The sequence below is a fragment of the Polistes canadensis genome, unplaced genomic scaffold (genome assembly GCF_001313835.1).
Source record: "Polistes canadensis isolate GaletaPanama2010 unplaced genomic scaffold, ASM131383v1 scaffold_15, whole genome shotgun sequence".
In the NCBI taxonomy this organism is placed as follows: domain Eukaryota; kingdom Metazoa; phylum Arthropoda; class Insecta; order Hymenoptera; family Vespidae; genus Polistes; species Polistes canadensis.
Window position 1 is genome coordinate 592,403 of NW_014569562.1, and position 20,557 is coordinate 612,959.

The 20,557-nt window shown below is 32.5% G+C and overlaps 1 protein-coding gene across 7 annotated transcripts in view; it reads right to left on the reverse strand.

The window, feature by feature from the left end:
• Positions 1-20,557, reverse strand: part of LOC106793531 (neuronal acetylcholine receptor subunit alpha-7) — a 250,571-nt gene that overhangs the window by 44,481 nt on the left and 185,533 nt on the right. For 2 of the 7 annotated variants that reach the window (XM_014760536.1, XM_014760540.1), the window contains one exon: positions 3,529-3,615. The exons of the other annotated variants lie outside the window; for them this stretch is intronic. In XM_014760536.1, coding sequence (XP_014616022.1) covers positions 3,529-3,615 — 87 coding nt within the window. The remainder of the gene's footprint in view (positions 1-3,528; positions 3,616-20,557) is intronic. 7 annotated transcript variants of the gene reach the window in all.

Sequence of the window (20,557 nt, forward strand, 5' to 3'; positions counted from 1 at the left end):
TGTGTGTGTGTGTGTGCGTGTTGTGAGAGAAAGAGTGTCTTTTATCTTCCTCGAAGATTAAATTATCGATTAACTCAATCGCGTTGTAAAAGAGAAAAAAAAAATATACTCTCTTCTCGGGGAACCTGTCAAAGATATATTTACATATGTATATGTGTGTGTGTGTGTGTCTATGTATATACGAGTGAAAAAGAAGGACAGAGATAGATATTTTGAAAAAATTATCTAATGTTTCTAAGTGACAGCATAATCGAACAAAAATTATTGTCAACTTGTTATCTTTGTTCATGAATATTTGAAATCAATCTATGTGTGATAATGTGTCACATGTTCCGAATCTTTTTGATATCTTTTAATTATTTTTTTCTACGGATTGACAGTGTCCCGAATATTGAATATGTTATTTTTCTATTGTTTTCTTTACTTTTCTTTTCGATAGATAACTTTGATGTCGATTTAAATTCGTATGAAATTTTGTCAAGTTGGACACAAAGAGAAAGAGAGAGAGAGAGAGAGAGAGAGAGAGAGAAAGAGAGAAAGAAATTGACAAGAAGAGAACATTCAAAAGAAATGGGAATACAAGTTTTAATTTACTACGATCACCGATAAATCGAAGCTGATGGTCTTCCGAGCTTGAAATGAATGGTTGGAAAAAGAATAGGGTAAACTAAAGGGGAACGAGAGAGGGGTTAAAAAAAAAAGAAAAAAAGAGAAAGAGTGGAGGGAGTGAGAGAGAAGAAAATCGACAGGTTCTCTTCGGTGTTCTCTCCAGGGACGACTCGCTGTATCGTAACGTAAATGAATCCTTCACGGTAGAAAAATCCTGCCTGGACCGTCGAAGATTCGGCATCTTCTTGGAAGAAACTTTTTTCAACCGAAAGTAATACGATTTACGATGGGAGGTTTCTTTTTTCTTTTTATTTTCCTGTTTTTCTTGTCTTTTTTTTTTTCTTTTTTTTCTTCTTCTCGACGAATAATAGCACGAAAATAATTTTAACGGAGAAAAATAATTTGGAAAAATAAAAAAAAATGAAAAAGATATCGCGAATATTTAATTTAACAAAAAATTCGATAATACAAAAATAATTGAATATTTGAAAAATATTGTCTGCTTCAACCCTGAGATAAGAAAAATATGTGTGATACCGAAAAGTTTATTATATTTTATAATGAAAAATAATTACGGTTTTTGATTTATTTTCGATATTTTTCATTATTATGATATACGTGTAAATTCATCGGGGAATTCTTTATTTTTTTTTTTCTTTCTATGAATTTTATATTATATTAAATTCCAATTGAAATACTCGATGCTTGAAAACTTTTCAAGCACCAATCTAATATTTTTGAAAAGGGCTGATTGGCAATACAACAAATTTTCCTTTTTTTTTATTTTATCTTTAATACAATTGAAAATATATCGAATCTAGAGAAAAAATTGGGGGGGGGGGGAAAAAGAAAAAACAGAACAAAAGGACTCGTCGGGGAAAGAAAAGTCGGACGAATTTTCTCATCCGTCAATTTCTACGTCGTCCGTAACTGTAATTCGATTTGGATGTACCTCGCGGCGAGTCAAAGTTGGAATAAGGGCGTGTAGAATTAGAGATAGGAATAGGGAAAGAAACGTGTCAGGGTTAATCGATTCCAGTTGTCTGTGCATTGCTACGAATGCATCCTTAAAAAAGGACGATCTTGTTACGGATGAGAAGAGGATAAGAAATAATGAAAGAAAGAGTAAAGGGGAAAAAAAAAGGAAACAAAAGCCATTGGTGTTTTTTTCTTGTCCATCTCTTTCTTTCAACCCCTTTTTTTTCCTCGTCTCGTATTCGGGATTCGAAACTTATTCAATTAAATTCTAGCGAGTTGAGTAACGTTTCAAATGCAACGCTTCTCAAATGCAACTCCTTCGGAAAAACGAAAATAAATAAATTGTATCATTTTTTTGTGAACGAAATGAAACGATATTTTTTCAAAATTAATAATCAAATTTTCCTAATTTGTTGTTCATTTTATTTTCTATACAAATTTTACTTTTATACGAAGCGTCTTTTTCTGCTTTTCTTTTTTTTTACTGGACAAAAGAAAACATAGATTAAAATTGTAAGATGGAAAATGGAAAAAAAAAAACCAAAAAAGGAGAAAATAAAAGAAGTTTCTCTTAAAATTCTGAGAAATTTCGTGGACCAAGCAAAACGTAAAAAGAATTACATTTTCAAGTCGACCGTGGGTAATGTTAGGGTTTACCCGACGTGATTAACTCAAATTTTCTTCTGTAAAAAGAAGAGTCAACGTACCTCTCTTCTTTGAACTTCCTTCTTGGCTAACTTTTATTTTTTCTTCTTCAAGTTTTCGTGGGAAACGTCTTTCTACGTTCGTAAAAGTTTGAGGCATTTCGTCGAAAGAAAGAAAGAAAGAAAGTACATCGTTCCGAGGGATGTAGCTACGTAACAACCTCGAAAAAAGCAGCCAAGATGTTTTCCTTTTTCTCTTTTTTCTTCTCATCTAATTTTCTCTAGTTTTCTCGATTTTGCAAAAAATAAAGGATTATTTTCCCAGGAAAGAAATATATATATATATATTTTATTTTCTTCAAGAGTAACAATCTTTTAATAATATTTTATGATAATCAATTTGAATAGTTTTCCTATCACTCATAGAGTAAGTAATTTTGGCAACTTTGGATCAAGTTGCACGTTGTTGTTCTTATTTATATATAATTCTCGTTAAATTTTTCTTAACGGGTGAATTAAGTGAATTGCTTTGTGTTTTTGTAATTAAGAATTATTTTAAATAATATTTTATATTTATTATTACTCTTTTTCATTCGATCAATATTTTCTTTTCAATTTTGACCAAAGAAAATTGGAGATAAATTTTGGGACCGTTAGCTTTTGTTTTTTTCCCTTCATATCCCTGAGTTTAAATAAAAAGGACACACAAATGTGTCCAGCGAGTAAGAGAGGGTTACTCACTCGGAACAATTCGATAAAGAAGCAACTGGTAGTTTTGGAAAGTTTCGCTTCAGCGATTTGTGCCTCCCACGACGATAGGATGTGACATTTCGTTATCCGAACAGTAGAGAAAAACGAAATTGCCTTTTCCCATGTTTCGCACTTTAACACGAATTTTCCGAATCGACTTCTCCTCTTTGATCAATATTCTTCCAAACTTAATTGGACAAAAATCAATTTTTTTCCTACTTGTGTGTCATACTATTAAAAAAAAGAAGTATCTTTCGAAAGTTGGATCTTGTATTTATTTTTCTTCCCGCACATTTTCCTCGCAAATTACTGAATTGATTTAAATCTAAGAAAAATAATTTCCCTTCTGTTCTCGCGTTTAAAAAACAACGGGAACACGCGCATCGTCCGTGACAAGTACCGAATGAGAAACGCCGTTTAATCTCTATCGATTATTTATTTATTTTCTTATTTATTATTACTTTTTTTTTAATTTCTTATTTTCTTTATTCTTTAATTAATTATTTATTAATTCGTTGAGATATTATTGTAAAAAGTCGATTAATACCTAACAGGGGTATAGCATCGGAGACCTGGGGTAGGGTCTCGGCAACGAGATTCAGGAACACCGTCAGCGATAGCAAGATGGTCACTCCTGAAACAATCGCAGCCAATCGTGCTCAAGTGTACTCCGTAAAAATATATCAGAGTCACATAAAGTACGCCCATTATTTTGCTTTTCACAACTCTTTCGAGCGTAAAAATCAAGGCGACTTTGTCGCGAGCTTCGACGATTCCTACTACTTTACTCCCCTGTTGTTTATCTTTAATTAACATTTCATGGTATCATCCCTCACAGGACGATGAAACGCGTCCGTTTTTTTTTTCCTTTCATTTCTATTTTCAAACATCATACCTGAATATGAATTATAACGATTACGGTAATATTATCGAACGTTAAAATACATCGGAAAACGAGTAAACTTATTTTTGTTATGCCAGTTTAAGGATTTATTTCTCCATATTATTATCGAAAACAAATTGAAATGAATTTAAAGAGAAAGTTACGATAATAGAAGATTTATTTTTATTTTTTCTTTAAAAGGGGTGACGATGCACACGCAAACAACAAAGATATATATTATTCGAATACGATGATGTCGTTCGTATGTGCATGTCACTCGACATACAAGAGTACGTAAGAAGAGGCTGGGTTGAAAAGTTTTGAGCCTAAAATAGAAACAATTATCGTTTCCATCGTAACTCGGTCAAAACTTTTCAACCAATTCTCTCGAGTATTAGGTGATATTTCTGAAAGAGTGAAATCATAAATTATTATCTAGTATATCAGTTTTTTTTTTTTTTTTTTTTTTTTTTTTTTTTTATTTTGTAGATGATACACGGTTTAAAAGAAGAACAAAAGTAACGGGAAGGGAAGTAGGAAAAAAAGTCGGGAAATAGATAATAATTTTTTGTTTGTTATTGTACATCGAGTCGATTGCAAAGGGTAAATTTTTTCCTTCCTTCCTTCTTTTTTTTTTTTCTTTTGCTAAATAAAGAACAAAGAGAGCGGAATGATAATTACTTTGACTCTCAGAATCCCGGAGTAAAATCGATATCACCCGAGGAAACGAGATAGAGGGATGAATTGTAGGAAAGGAAATGTATAAAAGGGATACAAGGAAAAGGAAAGAAATAAAGAAATAATAAAAAGTAAAAAGAGAGAGAGAGAGAGAGAGAAGATATGGAAAAGAGAAAGATAAGTTCGAAAAGGAAAGAAACGCTTCCTCATTAGAAGGGGGAAAAAAAAGGAAACCTACTGGCTCTGCTTCTTTGTTTCTAACTTCAGAGAGAGAGAGAGAGAGAAATCTTTTGCTTTTCTTTTAGCATCTGGTTGCTCTCAAGCGGTCGCGAGAGCAACGCGATTAATAATACCTTCAAAAAGGGAAAAAACAAACATCATTGCTTTTGACGTTTCCTACGATTACTTCGGACATTAATTTTACACGCGGGAATGAAAAGGGAAAACGTTTTATTATTGTTTGCTGATGATGTCTTAGAGGATGGGATTGGAACAAAAAGACAAAAAAGTAAAAACAAAAGAAAATAAGTAAGGATAGAAAAAGCGGAAGACGCAAGAGTATAAAAATATAAAAAAGAAAAAGGAAAACGAAACTAAGGTAATAAAATTAATGACTTTTAAGGTCGTTCATCCCCCTTTTTTTCCCCCGTTTCATTATGCACAATTATTGTTGTTATTATTGTTGTTATAATAAAAAAAAAAAAGACACGGGAAATAAATTAATTAATTATCTCGTTTGTTTCGTTAATTTTTAAACACAGTCGGTGCATGTAAAATGTACGAATGAAGGAAGCAAAGAACAAAAGGTTGGGCGGGGACGGGGGTGGGGGGAGTAGGAGGTTGGCGACAGGAATGGAAACAAAAAGAACGAGAATTTATTTGATTCGGTTGACAAGATCGTAAATCGAAAATTTTCTCGTTGAAATGAAATTCAAAGAGCAAATATACCGGTATTAAAATGGGAATGAACATTTTCACGGTATCGGACGAGATAAAAAGAAAGAAAGAAAGAGAGAGAGACAGAGGAAAAGCTTAAAAAGCTCGAAGGACACTCAAAGCGGGATAACTTTGTCGTTAACAAATCGACAAACCGAGAAGGAAAGTATTACTGTCAGTGGAAATGAACATTCGCGCGAAAAAACGTATCTCATTTTGGTGAAAAGCATTTTCCAATGTACTTTCCCTCTTTTTCTATCTATTTATCTATCATTATACATATATATATATATATATATGTTTTTTTTTTTTTCTTCTTTTCCTTCTTCTATCGTTCTCTATTTCAGTTAAACTTTCCTTCTGATTTTTCCCGAATTCTATCCACGCATCGAACGTTACGAAGCTTTTCTAAACGTTAAGTAAATATTTATTTCGAAACTTTAGCAGAAGAGTAGTATGCAGGATAGTAGGAGGATAGATGTTCTTCAAGCAGAAATCGTAAATGTATATGTACATCCCTATATAATACATATATATATATATATATATATATATCTTAAAAGGACATTCGCGAACAAATATTTGCTCGATACTAGAACATTTTAGTCGAACATACTTTTCACGACATTAACAGTAAAACGAATCACGAATTGAAAGAATTTGTACTCCCTTTATTTTCTTTCCTTCCATCTCGTTCGTTCGTTCGTTCGTTCGTTCGTGCATTTCGAATAAGGTAACAACTCGAATGGATCAGTATAAAGGATAGATAAAGGATAATAGAAAAAGTTGTTAACTAAAGGTTTAAATTCGTAGAGGAAGAGATTGAAATTTTCCCCGAGAAATCGATTTTTAACTCTTAGGACGATAATTACGATGATCCCTTATTCGATTATTATCCTTGTTTACTTTTTCCACGAGAGAGAGATAGAGAAATAGAAAAAAAAAAAATTAAAGGAAAGAAAAAGTTTCGAAGGATGTAGGATGAAAGAGATGTTAAGATGAAAATAAAACAATGATCTGATAGTACTAGAACACGAGATTTACTCATCGATATACGTAAGCCACCCCCCTTTACCTTCTCCCCTCCACCTCCTCCTCCTCCTCCTCCCACATTTGAACGTAAACACCCTTCAGAGAAACTTTGTTGTAGTCGTTATCAATATCGTTCTGAAGTGGACATCGAAACGATGATGGCTTTTAAATGTTTACTACATACGTGTTATTCATGTATATCATAAACGACTATTACCTTTCCACTCTATAGAATTTCGATATAAATATACGAAACGAGAACAAATCGAACGTACGGAGAAACGAAACGCTTAAAACACAGGATATTGTTCGGATTCGACTAAAGTCACACTCATATCTATAAACACTTATTCGCGTATATACAAGATGTTTCAGAAAACATATATGTTGGTATGTGTAATTTCAGGATTGATTTAAGTTAAGAAATTATTCTCCGGTAGCAATCAGTTTGTTTATAAATCTTTCTTTCGAACATTTTCTATGAAAATTAATAATATTAACGATATTTATTTAACAATTAAAGAACAATTAGAAACACAAGGTTTTATATCGTATATAAGATCGTATGAATTTCTTTTATTACACTTTATCATAGTGAAATGAAACTATATGTATTTTGAAATATTCTATAGATTGGGAACAAGTTCTACTATATTTTCTATGTTTTTATCCGTTATCCTTGTCGCTATAGAAAATCGTTTAGAATCGTAGATATAGTATTGTATTGGAATACGTGAAGTTTCGAGGATCAAACAGGAAAATTTTTAAACGTTCGGCTAGTTTTGGTTCTCGATTCTCTTTCCTTTTTTTTACGATTTTTATGACGAGTATATACGAGAGTTTTCTACTTACATACACACACTTCCAATGTGAGTATACGACATACGTGTATATATATATGTATATTCGAATGTAATCGTTCTTCAACTTGACGAGAAAAGTCATTCGAGTTGGATAACGATAGGAAAAAGAAAAAAGAAAACCGAGTCAATAAGTGTCGCGAGACTCTGTTAAACGTAGAGAAACAGCTATCCTTGTTTTTTTTTTGTTTTTTTTTGCGACACTGGACAATCCTACTACCGTTCTATTTTACCCTAATTCCTTTTTTTCCATGTTGTTTTTTTTTTCTCTTTTCGATTAAACGACAGCCAGCATAAAGTCGATACGTTCAAAGGAAAAAAATCGAGTCAAGACGATTACCAATAACGATTTACCGAAAAAAGTGAAAAAAAAAAGGAGACGAAAAATGGCAGATTTTTAGATTGCAATGCATGTTATTATTTCTCTTTTTCTTTTCTTTTTTTTTCTGTCCATTTTTCCTACGACCGACAAACGACTCGATTCAGGTTCCCCCTTTCTGTTGACTTCCCTTTTTATTCCGCTTCTATTTTTTTACATTTTTTTTCTATATATATATATATATATATCAAGGTGATAATACGCGTATCTTCCTCGGTGATATTTCAATAATAAAAACGTCAATCCTCCTCCTCCCCCCCCCTTTCCCGTACCCTTCTTATCTCTTTATCATCATCCATCCTTTCTCCTACCGTTTCTACATTTCAATTTCGTTTCATTTTACATAAGGTCGAACATGACATACGTATAACACACGTATACACGTTTAATGTTTGTGTGTTTCACACGTAGAGACCAGAAAGAGAAAGAGAAAAAAGTGCGTGGGTGGAAGGGGGTGGGTGGAAGGGGGTTGGTGGGGGTGGTGGATGGTGTTGGGGGGAATTTAAATGTTATGCGCATAAAAAGTTCGTAGAACGTTTTGACTTTTTCTTATCTATTTTTTATTCTTTCTTTTTTTTTTTTTTTCACCTTTTCTTTCATCCGTTATTGCCCCGTTTCGCCATCGATGGTAAAATAGGAAGAGGAGAAGGAGGAGTTGGGAGGATGCAAATTTCCATATGGGGGAGAGAACGTGATCGTAACGGAACCGAGTTCGTTTATGGAAATCCATCGAATCCCTTGGCAAAGTCAGAAGTAAAACCGCGATTCGCTTCGTTTCATCCATTCCATACGAATATATACCTACGTATATCGTTTAAACCATTTTCAAAACCATAAGACTACAAAAAATTATTCTCACCGATTGTAAACTTTTTTTTTTTTCTTTTTCTCTTCTCATCGCCGTCTCATTATTATTATTTCTATTGCTATCGGGGGTTAAGTTCTTCGATCATTTTGTATGAATTCTTTTCATTCGTTAAAAAAAAAGAATAAAAAGGAAAAATAAAATGGAAACTGTTGGGGGAAAAAAAAAAGTGAAATGAATCGAGTGACAGTGCATTTCTCGTTTGAAAGGATGCTACCGAGGAACGGAATGAGATTACTATGTTAGTTTTGGGCGTGAACGAGAAGGAAAAGTAGGAGGAGGAGGAAGAAGAAATGGTAGTCCGAAGGAAATGAATTTCGATGAAAAGAGATAAAGTTAGGAAGAAGAGAACGAGAAGGCTTTGAGAAAGCATTAAATATACTATTGGGAGTAACGTGTCATTAAATTTCTCTTGGGAATATGCTACTTTGCTTTTCTTCTTTTTTTCCTCATCATCATCTTTATATACATTTCACGAGTTAACTGAAAAGGAACGATAAAGTATTGAGAGAAAAAAAAAAATAGAAAAAATAGACAATACTAAGAGGTTTTAGTGCAACGATGTAGGGGGTCAATGGTTATCGTCAAAGTTCTGATGAAATTTTTCTCCAACCCTTCCTCTTCCCCACTCTCCCGAAAAAACAGCGGACCGAGAGGCAAGCAAAGTGAAAAAGTACAAAAAAAAAAGTTTCTTCGTTCTTTGCATCACCGTTTACGACAAAGACGATGAGTATGACGACACACTATGCAACGGTTATGATCCAAAGAAAGGATTGCACTTTGGAATTTGAAAGAAAGAACAAAATTATTATCCGCGTCCGTTGCCCTTTTCATTTTTTTTTTTCCCCCTTTTTGTCTAGCAAAAAAATAGTCAGTTTCCTGATCGAGCACCTATACACGTTCCACTCACGACATTTCCAATTAATTTCATTCCCGTAGTTCGTTAATCGTACCTTGTTAAGGATAGAAAAAGTAAAGGATAACGATGCGACGTGAAGTTGTTAACGGAAGACTCGTTATCCGGAAGTTTAATTTTACGAAATCGTTTCAGTGATATAACGGGTTATATAAAGAAAATAAAGAAAAGAAAAAAGAAAAATTTGTTCACTTCAGTATTAAAAAGTATCTTTTACGTTCTCTCTCTCTCTCTCTTGCCTTCCTCTTCTCTTTATCAGTTTGCAAAAGTTTTAAATTACGGTAGGTACTCTCTATTGATCGGATTTTATGAACATTCATTTTGTTTAAAGATAAAAAATAAAAAAAGAAGAAGAAAAATTATAACGTTGCAATGTTTTACTCTATCAGGAACAAAATTCTTTTATCGATTAACCTTTTGATTACTATGAACGCATATATGCGTTTGGTAATAGTTTTTAGCGTGATCTATATTAACGCATATACGTGTTCGTCAATGCAAATATAAAATAATATATAATGTTTATTTGCTTATTGATTATTGCATTTAATCTTGTCGCACAGAAAATTATATAATATATAATATAATAAAGAAAAAAATTGTAATTATATTAAATATAATTTATTATTAAGTACGGGGAGGGGTGTGTAAATAATATAAACTATTCCGTCCTTAGAAAACATTTCAGTTTTAAAAGTATTCAACACACTCAAAGGATTAATTTATTGACAATGTGAGAGTGAGAGAGAGAGAGAGGGTGAGAGAGAACAATTTTATTTTTATTTATTTTTTTCATAGGTTCAAATCTAACGGATAAAGGAATAACTACGAAGAATCCTTGAAATCGTTTTTATTCTCAAACTAACAGAGAACGATGGGGTGTAGTAAGAAGAAGGGCATTAGAGATTCTTTACTGAAAGGTCCGTCGAAACCACGAAGGACCTTTCCTTTTTCCATATGAAAAATGGTAATCCTAGCATCGAAACGTGAGGTGGAAAATGAAAAGAGACTTTTCTTTCACCGACACGTGTTATACATATTTGTAGAGGAAGATAAAATATACATATATATATATACAGATTTTTTCAAAAAATGTATGTATAATATTCTGGGCTGTAGTTCAAATGCGTTAAAATAAGATGAAAAAATTCATATAATTATCATATATGACCGAATTGATCTCCTTTTCATTTTTATATTACATATTTTTAAACGTTTTTTCATTCATTTAAAAACTGTTGTTTGAATTAGCCGAAAAATCTGTTTAATACGTTGACGTAATTTCTCGGTACTGTTTACCGTTGTATATTTAGACTTTAGACGTTCTTAGAAATAAAAATTGAATTTGAATAGTATTGGTCAATTAATTAATCTTCCATAATCGATCAATTTATATGGGAATTTCTCGTTTAAAAATTCCAACAACATTAAACGTTTTCTATAAACAAAAAATCATGTATCTAACAGCACGTATGATTTAAAAAAAAAGAGATCAAACAAAAAGAAACGGCAATGTCATTCGGAAACAAAATTGTATACGATTTCAATGAATTTTTCTTCTCTAATTTTAGCATATTGAAATGAATCTTTGAAATTATGCTCGTTAATTTTGATACAACCTTTGTGTATTACGTTAACTCAATTAAACTCTACTCAAACGTCTACGTCTTTCGATGTATTATCTTAGAATTTTTGGTTTTTTTGTCATTTTATTTATTCAATTAGATTACAAAACTGTTAATGAAGGAGATGAGAGGAGAATAGAAGACGATAATCGGAAAGGAAGATCACCTAAGATAATCCTTGGTGTTCGTAACGATGGAACAGTTACTTGGCTTACTTACTTACTTACTTACTTACTTACTTACTTACTTGTTAACCAAAGTTTCTTAATCGACCGATGATTTCTCTCTCGAAATAGGAGCTCTTTAAAAGGGAAGACCGACGAAGAAAAAGGTGGAGAGAGAGAGAGAGAGAGAGAAATTACTACAAGGATCGGATAAAAATAAATGAGATTAAACAGAAAATTCATTCGTTGGGGGATGGAAATTGAAATGAAATAATCGTTTGATTTAGAAATACATTCTATCGAAGGAATAAAAAATAAATTTTCTTCGAAGCTATCGTGTACAATTAAATTATCAAAAAAAGAAAATATAATATAGATGAAATAAGAAAAAGAAGGAAAAAAAAATAAATATTACGAATCGAAACGATACAAAGACAACGTTCAGGTTAGAGAAAAGTTTGATGGTAATAATAAGATGAAGTTGTTTTGTTTCGTTGAATTTAAATTAATCGAATACACGAAAGAAATAATGGAAATTAGAGTAAGGTCCAAAAATCGACAGTTTTTACAAAAAAGAGAGAGAGAGAGAGAGAGAGACAGGGTGAGCCTCTTCGTTTTTCTTTTGCTATAACCGCAAAATCGTTTATTCCAATCGAATAAAACGAAACGATGTTTTATTAGGAAATAATGACAACGTTCTCTCGTTGGAACGTTTTCAGGAATAACCGTATGTTTTCGACGACCTATCGAACGAACTTCGATAATGGAGTCTCCAATTGGTCTATCCCCAAACTGGCTCTTTTTGCTATTTTTTTTTTTTTGGTTTGTTTTTCCTTTGCTTTCCCAATTTTATTTGATATTATTTTTTATTTTTTTTTTTTAAATCAAACATATATATATATATACACACACACACACATACACTCACTCACTAACTCACTCAGTCACTCACACACGCATATATATATACGTATGCTTACTCGTTCTCTTCCGTTTTTAAGTTCATGTTTTAGATGGGTTTTTTTTTTTGTCTTTCGTCTCATTACCCACCAAATTTTTATCCCTTATTATTATCTCTCGTAAGTAACGTAAAGTTAAAAATACAAAAAAAAAAAAAATGTAATCGAATGAAAGGTACGTAGGCCTGTCGTTTCCAGACCCCACGTGAGCGGATCTTTATGTATTTTACTTTTCTTTTTTTTACTTTTTTTTTTCTTTTTTTAACATTTTTTCTTTCATTATTTAAATTTGAAGTAACACACAGAGATAAAAAAAAAAGACTAATGGAGAAAATATACATTTTATATCGTAGAACTGTCGTTTAAAAAAAAAAAAAGAAAATATTTACTGCGTGATAAGAGAGAGTTAAAATGTATAAAAAAAAAAAGGAAGAAAATACATTTTGCAATCGGAAAAAATAATTTGTTTCGATAACAAACAACAATAACGATTTCTATCAAAGAAATAAATAGTTTTGTTTCTTTCGTAATTATAAAAACGCGAATTCTTATGTAACAGGGAATATTCGCCCATCCCCTTGCCCTTCCAACTACCCCCTCCAACGCTACTTTTTTTCGTTGTTTCATAGAAAAACATCGCAAGTATATATTCACGAGTCGATGAACTTACCTTCTTCTTTCTTTGCAGAGAGCTAGAATAAAAGATGGAGAGAAGGAAGTGGGGAAAATGAAAGAAAGAAATAGAGAAAGAGAGAAAGAGAGAAAGAGAAAGACAGAAAGAGAAAGAGAGAGAGAGAGAGATAGTGAAAGAGAAAGAAAAAAAAAAGGAAGAAAAGAAAAGAAAGAGAAAGAGAAAGAAAAAGAAGGAAAGAGAGTTCGATGGGAATGTTTACCTATGTGTATCCTATATATATATATATATACATGTATGCATGTAAAAATCTATGTATGTGGGTATGTATATGGGTTGGTGTAGTACAAAGGGAGAGACACGGTGGAGACACATGGTTTTATATTCTTTTCTTGTATTTCTTTTTTCTTCTTTACTTTTCTTTTCTTTTCTTTTTGTTTTTTTTTTTTTTTTTTAAGAAAACTAAAGCTCCGCTAGCTCTGTAGTCGCCCGCAGGTTTCGCGAGGAACGCGCGACCGAAGGAAAGGTTTTCTTTCCGCCCCCCCCTCCCCCCACATACTAAAGACAAAAAAGAAAAAACGATGAAGAAGAAGAAGAAGAAGGGTGAGAATAAACGAACGTTGTCGAAAATGAGAAGTAGTAGTAGAAGTAGAAGTAGAAGAAGAAGAAGAAGAAGAAAAAGTAGAAAAATAAGAGAGAGTGAGAGAGAGAGAGAGAAAGAGAGAAAAATAGAAATATTCTATACGGCAACTTTTTACAAAGAATTTACTATCACCACTTCTCTTCTTTTCGTCGCGTGATTAAACTTTCTCCTTCTGTCACTTTTTTTTCTCTCTCTCCCTCTCTCTCTCATTCTTTCTTTCTTTCTCTATCTATCTATCTATTTATTTATCTATCTATCTATCTCTTTCTATCCTTTTTCTTTTCTAAGATACCTTCTAGGAACAATCATCAATTTTGTTTGTGCTTCAATAAAAATAATGATTTATTTAAAAAGATCACGCATTTTCCATTCAATCTTACGTTTAACAATATCACTCAGAGTATTGTCAACAATTTCCTATACCCCCCCCTATATTTCAAGATGTATTTATTATTATCTTTTTTTTTCTTTGTTGCATTTATATCCTTTTTGCGTTCATTTTCCTTCTTAAAATTTTTCATGTTTTCCTTATCGACATTCGAGCTTGTTTGAAGAAAAGAAATAGTCTCTTTGTATACACACACACACATACACGCATGCACATAGTAACGCTGTTTACGAATGGTAAAAAAAAAAGAAACGAGACACGTGAAAAAGATTTAAACGTAGAGTTTAGATATAAAAATCTATTTGCTGAGATATTTGATGATCTATTCACGAATTAAAGATAGATTATATGTATGGGTTTTATCATTAGTGTAATTCGAGAAATAGGAGGACAAGAAAATCGAATATACGATTCATATGTAACATTTACTCACACACACGCACGAACGTACGCACACATACTCATACGCGAGCTTACAATCGATAGAATTCGGTTAGAAACGGTGAAATTGTTCGATCGGTGTGCACACCATCTACACCCATACCATTATACCACGTCATACCATACCACACCATACCGCAGCACATCGTACCGTATTACACCGCACATCGTACAACCTCCTATCCATGGGAAGTGTCACGATTCCAAATTACGGGAGACATCTATGTGACCATTAGAATCGATTTCAGTGGTCGTTGTTTGGCTCGGAGAATGGAAGGAGTCGTTTAATCGTCCACCATTGCTATCCTTTCACCAAAATGCTAGAGAATCATCTCAAAAACCCTTGGAACACCTTAAGTGGACTTGACCGAAAGTCAAGAAATCGATCGATCGAAGAACAACCGACCCTTTTCGATTCCACTCCTCTCTCGATTGCCTTTCTTCTAATTGACTTTCGATGCCGATTCTCCTATTTGAAATTCATTATTTTCCAAATTGCTCTCCCCTTTTCTATCGAATGAATTTCTAAACGAATTTTATCTCCTTAGGAATCAACGAATACCAAAGTCAGTTCAAAGTTTTCCATCGGAAGGCCTTTTTCTTTCCAATTTAACTTTGTGTCCTAAGTTTCATTATTATTATTATTATTATTATTATTATTTGTAAGAGTTTGTTTTCTTTCTTTCTTTCTTTCTTCCATTCTGATTAGATAATCTAGTTTTCAACGTTGGTCAATATTCGTTGTAAAATTTCACAGACTGACACCATACCTGATTTAAATCCTTTTTTTATTATCCCTATATTTTTAGCAAATCGAATCGAATTGAATCAATGATACCTTTGTTTAACGGTTCTACCTTCAAAAACGTAGTACAATCTCATTCGGTTAGATTCGATATCGAATTGATCTACAATGGAATTGGAAATCTACTACACTTCTTCTGGAATGCCATTGGTGGAAAATGGAAACGAGAGTTTCATAGTGTGCATGTATATCTATATATATATATATATGTATACACCTATCAGGAAAACCTTTTTTTAGTTCTTCTCGAGATGAAGACAAAATATTTGACTCTTAAAGGTAGATAAGAATTTCGTCGTAAAAATTGTATTCACCTCTTTATAGAATAATTTAAATAAAATGATGTAGACAAAAAAAAAAGGAAAGCGTGAAACAATCCGCTAAAAAGATAGAGAGTGAGAGAAAATTGTTTTTTGGTGAGAATGAAGAAAAATGTTTGGTGTTTATGTTTAGCACGACGATACTTGGTGAAAAGTAGTTTGGCGACGAGTATTCTTTATTTTTACAAGTAAAACTTACAACTTTAAGATTGACTGCACGTGTCTGGTTTTTTTTCTCACTTTTGAAAAAGAAAATTCTTAGAAATAAAGAGAGAGGGAGAGATAAGCTTAAGAAATATACTAAAGCTTAAACTTTAGAACTTTTCGATTGTGATTCCTTGAGAGAGAAACTTTTAGTCATTGATATATGGTGTACCACCAATTCTCCTCGTATTCTTGAGAACGCGTAACTTAAACACATGGCGCCGTGCCGAAGTCAAATGTAACCGAGCCAAGTTTAAAAAAGGCAAAGAAAAAAAAGGACAGTAAGCGAAAATGATCGAAAACAAAATTGTTATTTTTGTGTACACATCTCTCAAAGACGACATGTTTTTCTCGAATAAATAAAAATGATATTTTGCAAATCCTATTTCTTTTCGTTTCTCGTCACAGGTAAATCAGAAATTTGTACGAAATTGACTTGATGTATTTCCAATCGATTCGCGTTTTCCGTGTTCTTCTAACATCGAGAAAATATCCTCAAGCGTGTACCTTCAAAAGAAGAATCGTAAGAAAGACTACGACGACCATGACGACGACCACGAACACGACCACGACGAAAGATATCGTAAAGAAATCGAAGAGAAAACTGGCGTGGCTAAGGGAAAAAAAGGAAAATAGGTCACCTGCGACACACACAAATATTTGTCGACTATTCCAAATAACCCGTATTAACATTTAAACTTTATTTTTTAGTATTTGACAATGATTATTATATATGTAGATTTCAAATAATTAGATAAATTAAATGTTCATGAAATCCTTTAACTCAAATTTTATTATTTATAAATGGGCGTGTAAAAAGAAAAGTATTGCGCAATCATTTGACATTTTAAATTTCAATATAAAAAGAAAAGGTATGAATTCTTCCAAAAAAATGTTGCAGTTGAATATAAATATTATATATCTAATTAATAATTTAGAATAACAACTCTCTAATAATAAAGTTTTTTCAATCAAAAAAAGGAGAAAAGAATTGACAATACGAACGAGGAATCGTTTAAAAAGAAACGACGTTTATTTAATCGTATCTGACAGCTTACGATGATACAAAAAAAAAAAGAGACCAAATATATGAGAATCAAAGGGAAATACAATGACGATGAACGGATGACGAGTATAAGAATTTGAGAAATCATGGGATCAATTTTTGATTCAACGAATATCGCTATTGAAGCTTGTTCTAACACTCCTCCTCCTCCTCCTCATCCTCCACACCTTTTTAATCCAACGTTGTTACTATTCAACGATCTTGATAATGTTTACGTCGCTTGTCAGTCCTTTGTGTAGAATATCGTTCTCGATTTGACACGTTGTACAGGATGCCAAAGGATATAACTGACAAAGTAGACATTTCCTAATAACACCGTTCGTTTGACGAATCAAAGCGATTAAAGTGATTGATATCAAAGATCTATATGATCCAATGGATCATCATAGCTTTTGATAACGCAAATACATATGTACATATCAATATGGGTATTTGAACGTGTGTGTGTGTGTGTTTGTGTGTGATACGCATTAACGAATGTTAAGAATATAAATCTAAATAATTATTCGATAGATACGATTTTGATTAGTATTTAGATCTACAATTTCTAAACATAGATTAGAATTTCTTTGACAGATAAGATATTAGTGTCACCCCGTCGAATTAATCCAACGTTGAAATCGTTCTAATTTACAAACATCTTCTTCTTCCACTCTCTTTCTCTCTCTCTCTCTTTCTCTCTCGTGTACGATTGGAAGATACGAGAGCTGACTTTTAATCAAAAGAGTAATTCAAACCGTTCGGGGGATATCAAAGTGATCGCTAATCAGCCATTAGAATTCCATTTGCCCTTGAGTCAGCTTGCGCGTCGTCACTAATTGCTACGAGAAAGAGGAACTTATCGAGGAAAAGCTAGCTAAGGAGATAAAGATAGAGAGAAAGGGATAAAAATAGAGAATGAAAAAGATAGAGAGAGAGAGAAAGTAGAAAAAGAAAAAGAAGTAGATGCTTCGAGTGCAATTTTCGAGATAGAAACGTGTCCTCTGAACCTTTTCTACGACTTTTTCTCTATTCCCCATATACAATAGAGAAATGAGAAATGAAAATTCTAAGAAAATAAAAGAAAGATAAAAATTGAGAAAGAGAGAGAGAAAGAGAGATAGGGAAAGATATTAAAAAAATAATATTAAAAAATAAGATAACACATTTTCTTTCTATATATATTCTATATTTTATTCTCTAGATATATATTTATTTAAAAGAATATAAATAAATAAATATATTAGTATCTCTTTTTACAACGACAGAAGTACAATATATATATATATATATTTCACTCTCTCATCTTTTTTATTATGCATTAAAAGGGATAGACGAGGGAAAAAGAAAAAGCGAAAAAAAAAATAGAGAAACGAAATAAGACGAGTGCAACTACTCGCGGTTTAATTAAACTTTCTTCGACATCTTTTCGCGTAACTCTCGGAAATGTGCGTTGCATTCGTAGCACAGGGTAAACTTTAACCTCTCCACTCTGCTCCAACCCTACCACCCCTTTTCCTCTTCATACCAATCTATCTTTTTCTTTCTCTCTCTTTCTTTCATTCAATTTTTTTTCCCTTCAACTCGGTGTTTCCTTTCACGACGACGAAAACGACGAGGAAAACGACGAGGAAAACGACGACGAATCTCACAAAGTTTTTTTCCTTTACGACGACGAAATAGTTCTATCCCCGTTTCGTTCTCTTATTCGTATCACTTTTTCTATATAAAACGGATCCGAGCACGATACCAATTAAATGGAATGATCAGGGAAGAATATTTGAACGAATGAAATTAATCAAAAGGTAGAGAGAAAAAAAGAGAGAGAAAGAGAGAGAAACGAAGAGAGATGAAATGAGACGAGTTTGTTCTTTCTTTTCTTTTTTATTTTTTTCTGTCTCTCGATGATCGAATTGTTCAATAAAACAGTATGGTTATCCTCGAGTATATAGAGAAGGAGGAGAAAAAGGAGGTGATACTAGACGAGAAGAGTTTATTATACCGTTGGCGTGTGTTGAGTGCTACTACGAAATGAAATTGAATTTGGCCGAATGAATTATCGCGTAGGAAAAATGTCACCGTTATCCGAAATATATGGGTCCGTTTGTGTGGTTTTCACGGTTCCTACGAATTATCGACTGGAACAGAGAAAATCAGAATGAGAGAGAGAGAATGAAAGAGAGAAAGAGACAGACAGATATATAGATAGATAGAGAAAGAAAGAAAGAAAGAGAGATAGAGAGAGAGAGAGAGAGAAATTATCCCGTTAACTTGAATCGCAACTATTGCGACGAATCTCATCTGCTGAAGCGACCAAACGAAGATTGGAAGTAAATCGAGATTAATTGAAATCTCGAGTCCGACAGTTCCAAGCGTAGTTCGATCGATTTTATCTTCTCTTACACGTATCTCTAACTACCCTACGTACGTTTCTAACATCCATACCACCCACCCACCCCACCCCATTTACCTACCTACCTATCTATCCTTAAGTGCCAAAATTTCTCTTATCCTTTTCCAAACAGCCCACCTTTCTTCCTCTTCCCCCTCCTTCCCTTCCTTACTCTATATATATATATATCTTCCTTACCAAGTAGTTTATTTCTTATTCGATAATTAATAGTACGCGTATTATGATTAATATCGTTTGTTGCGGTGAACGGTATAAGCTTAACACGAACGTAGATAGGATGCATATATATATATATCAACCCACCCCCCTTTTAGTTCGTGGCAGAAACTTCTCTAATTGTTTCCCCAAAGAGAAATTATGATCTCTTTACACGTTGACTTAAATATATTATACATAGTTAAAGTATATTCTTGATATAATATTTAATAATTAATAAAAATATATATTATGTCTATGTGTGTGTGTGTATTCGTGAACGATATCATTAACAATTAATTGTTTCGTACGCGTAAAATAATTTTGTCTTTCTTTAATAATTAATGGTAAACGATAATTAATATGACGTGTTGATTGTCAACTATTAAGAAGATAAATTTTCCTCGTTACGTATCATTTATTATACCAAACTAACGAAGTTAATCGTGCTTGATCGCGGATTAAAACTATTAGGTAGTTTGGTGTATCTCGTTAAAACGTGACAAACACTCACACACCCCTATCCACCCACCCCCACCCTTGTTGTCTGATCTTATATAGTTATAATCGTCGTCATTGTCGTCGTTCAGACGAATTTTCTCAAATGTATCATAGTATTGCAAAATTTTATTAAAAATTTATAACAGAAGTTTAACCCGATGCAAACAACAACTAACACTTTCAATGGTGGTACCGAAAATACACGTTCGTAAGTTAAATGACGGTATCGGCAACGTTTGTTTGTTTGCCGTATGATGATCATTAACATCTACGAAATAAGTGTTGCTATAGGTTTTTTTTAAATCTGATTAATTTAAACACATATGGATAACATATGGATCTCTAATATAAAATTTATTACTATTAGGGGGAAGGGTGAGGTTGGGGTTGGTGAGAGGTTTAAGAGAAAAAACTCATTTTAATAATTGTAACACCATTGGCAAATTATCTATTCTAATTTTTGTTCCTTTTTCTTTTTCTTTTTCTTATACGATTAAGAACGATCTATCAACAAATAATAATAATAATAATAATAATAATATGCCTTAAAACAACGAATAATAAATGAATTATCAAAATTTGCTTTAATTTGAATGAAAAAGAAAAACAAAAAATCGTAGACTAAAATTTGTGGACAATTGCAAACACATTACACAAACGTTTACATTAACAATAATAGGAGATAGAAAAAGA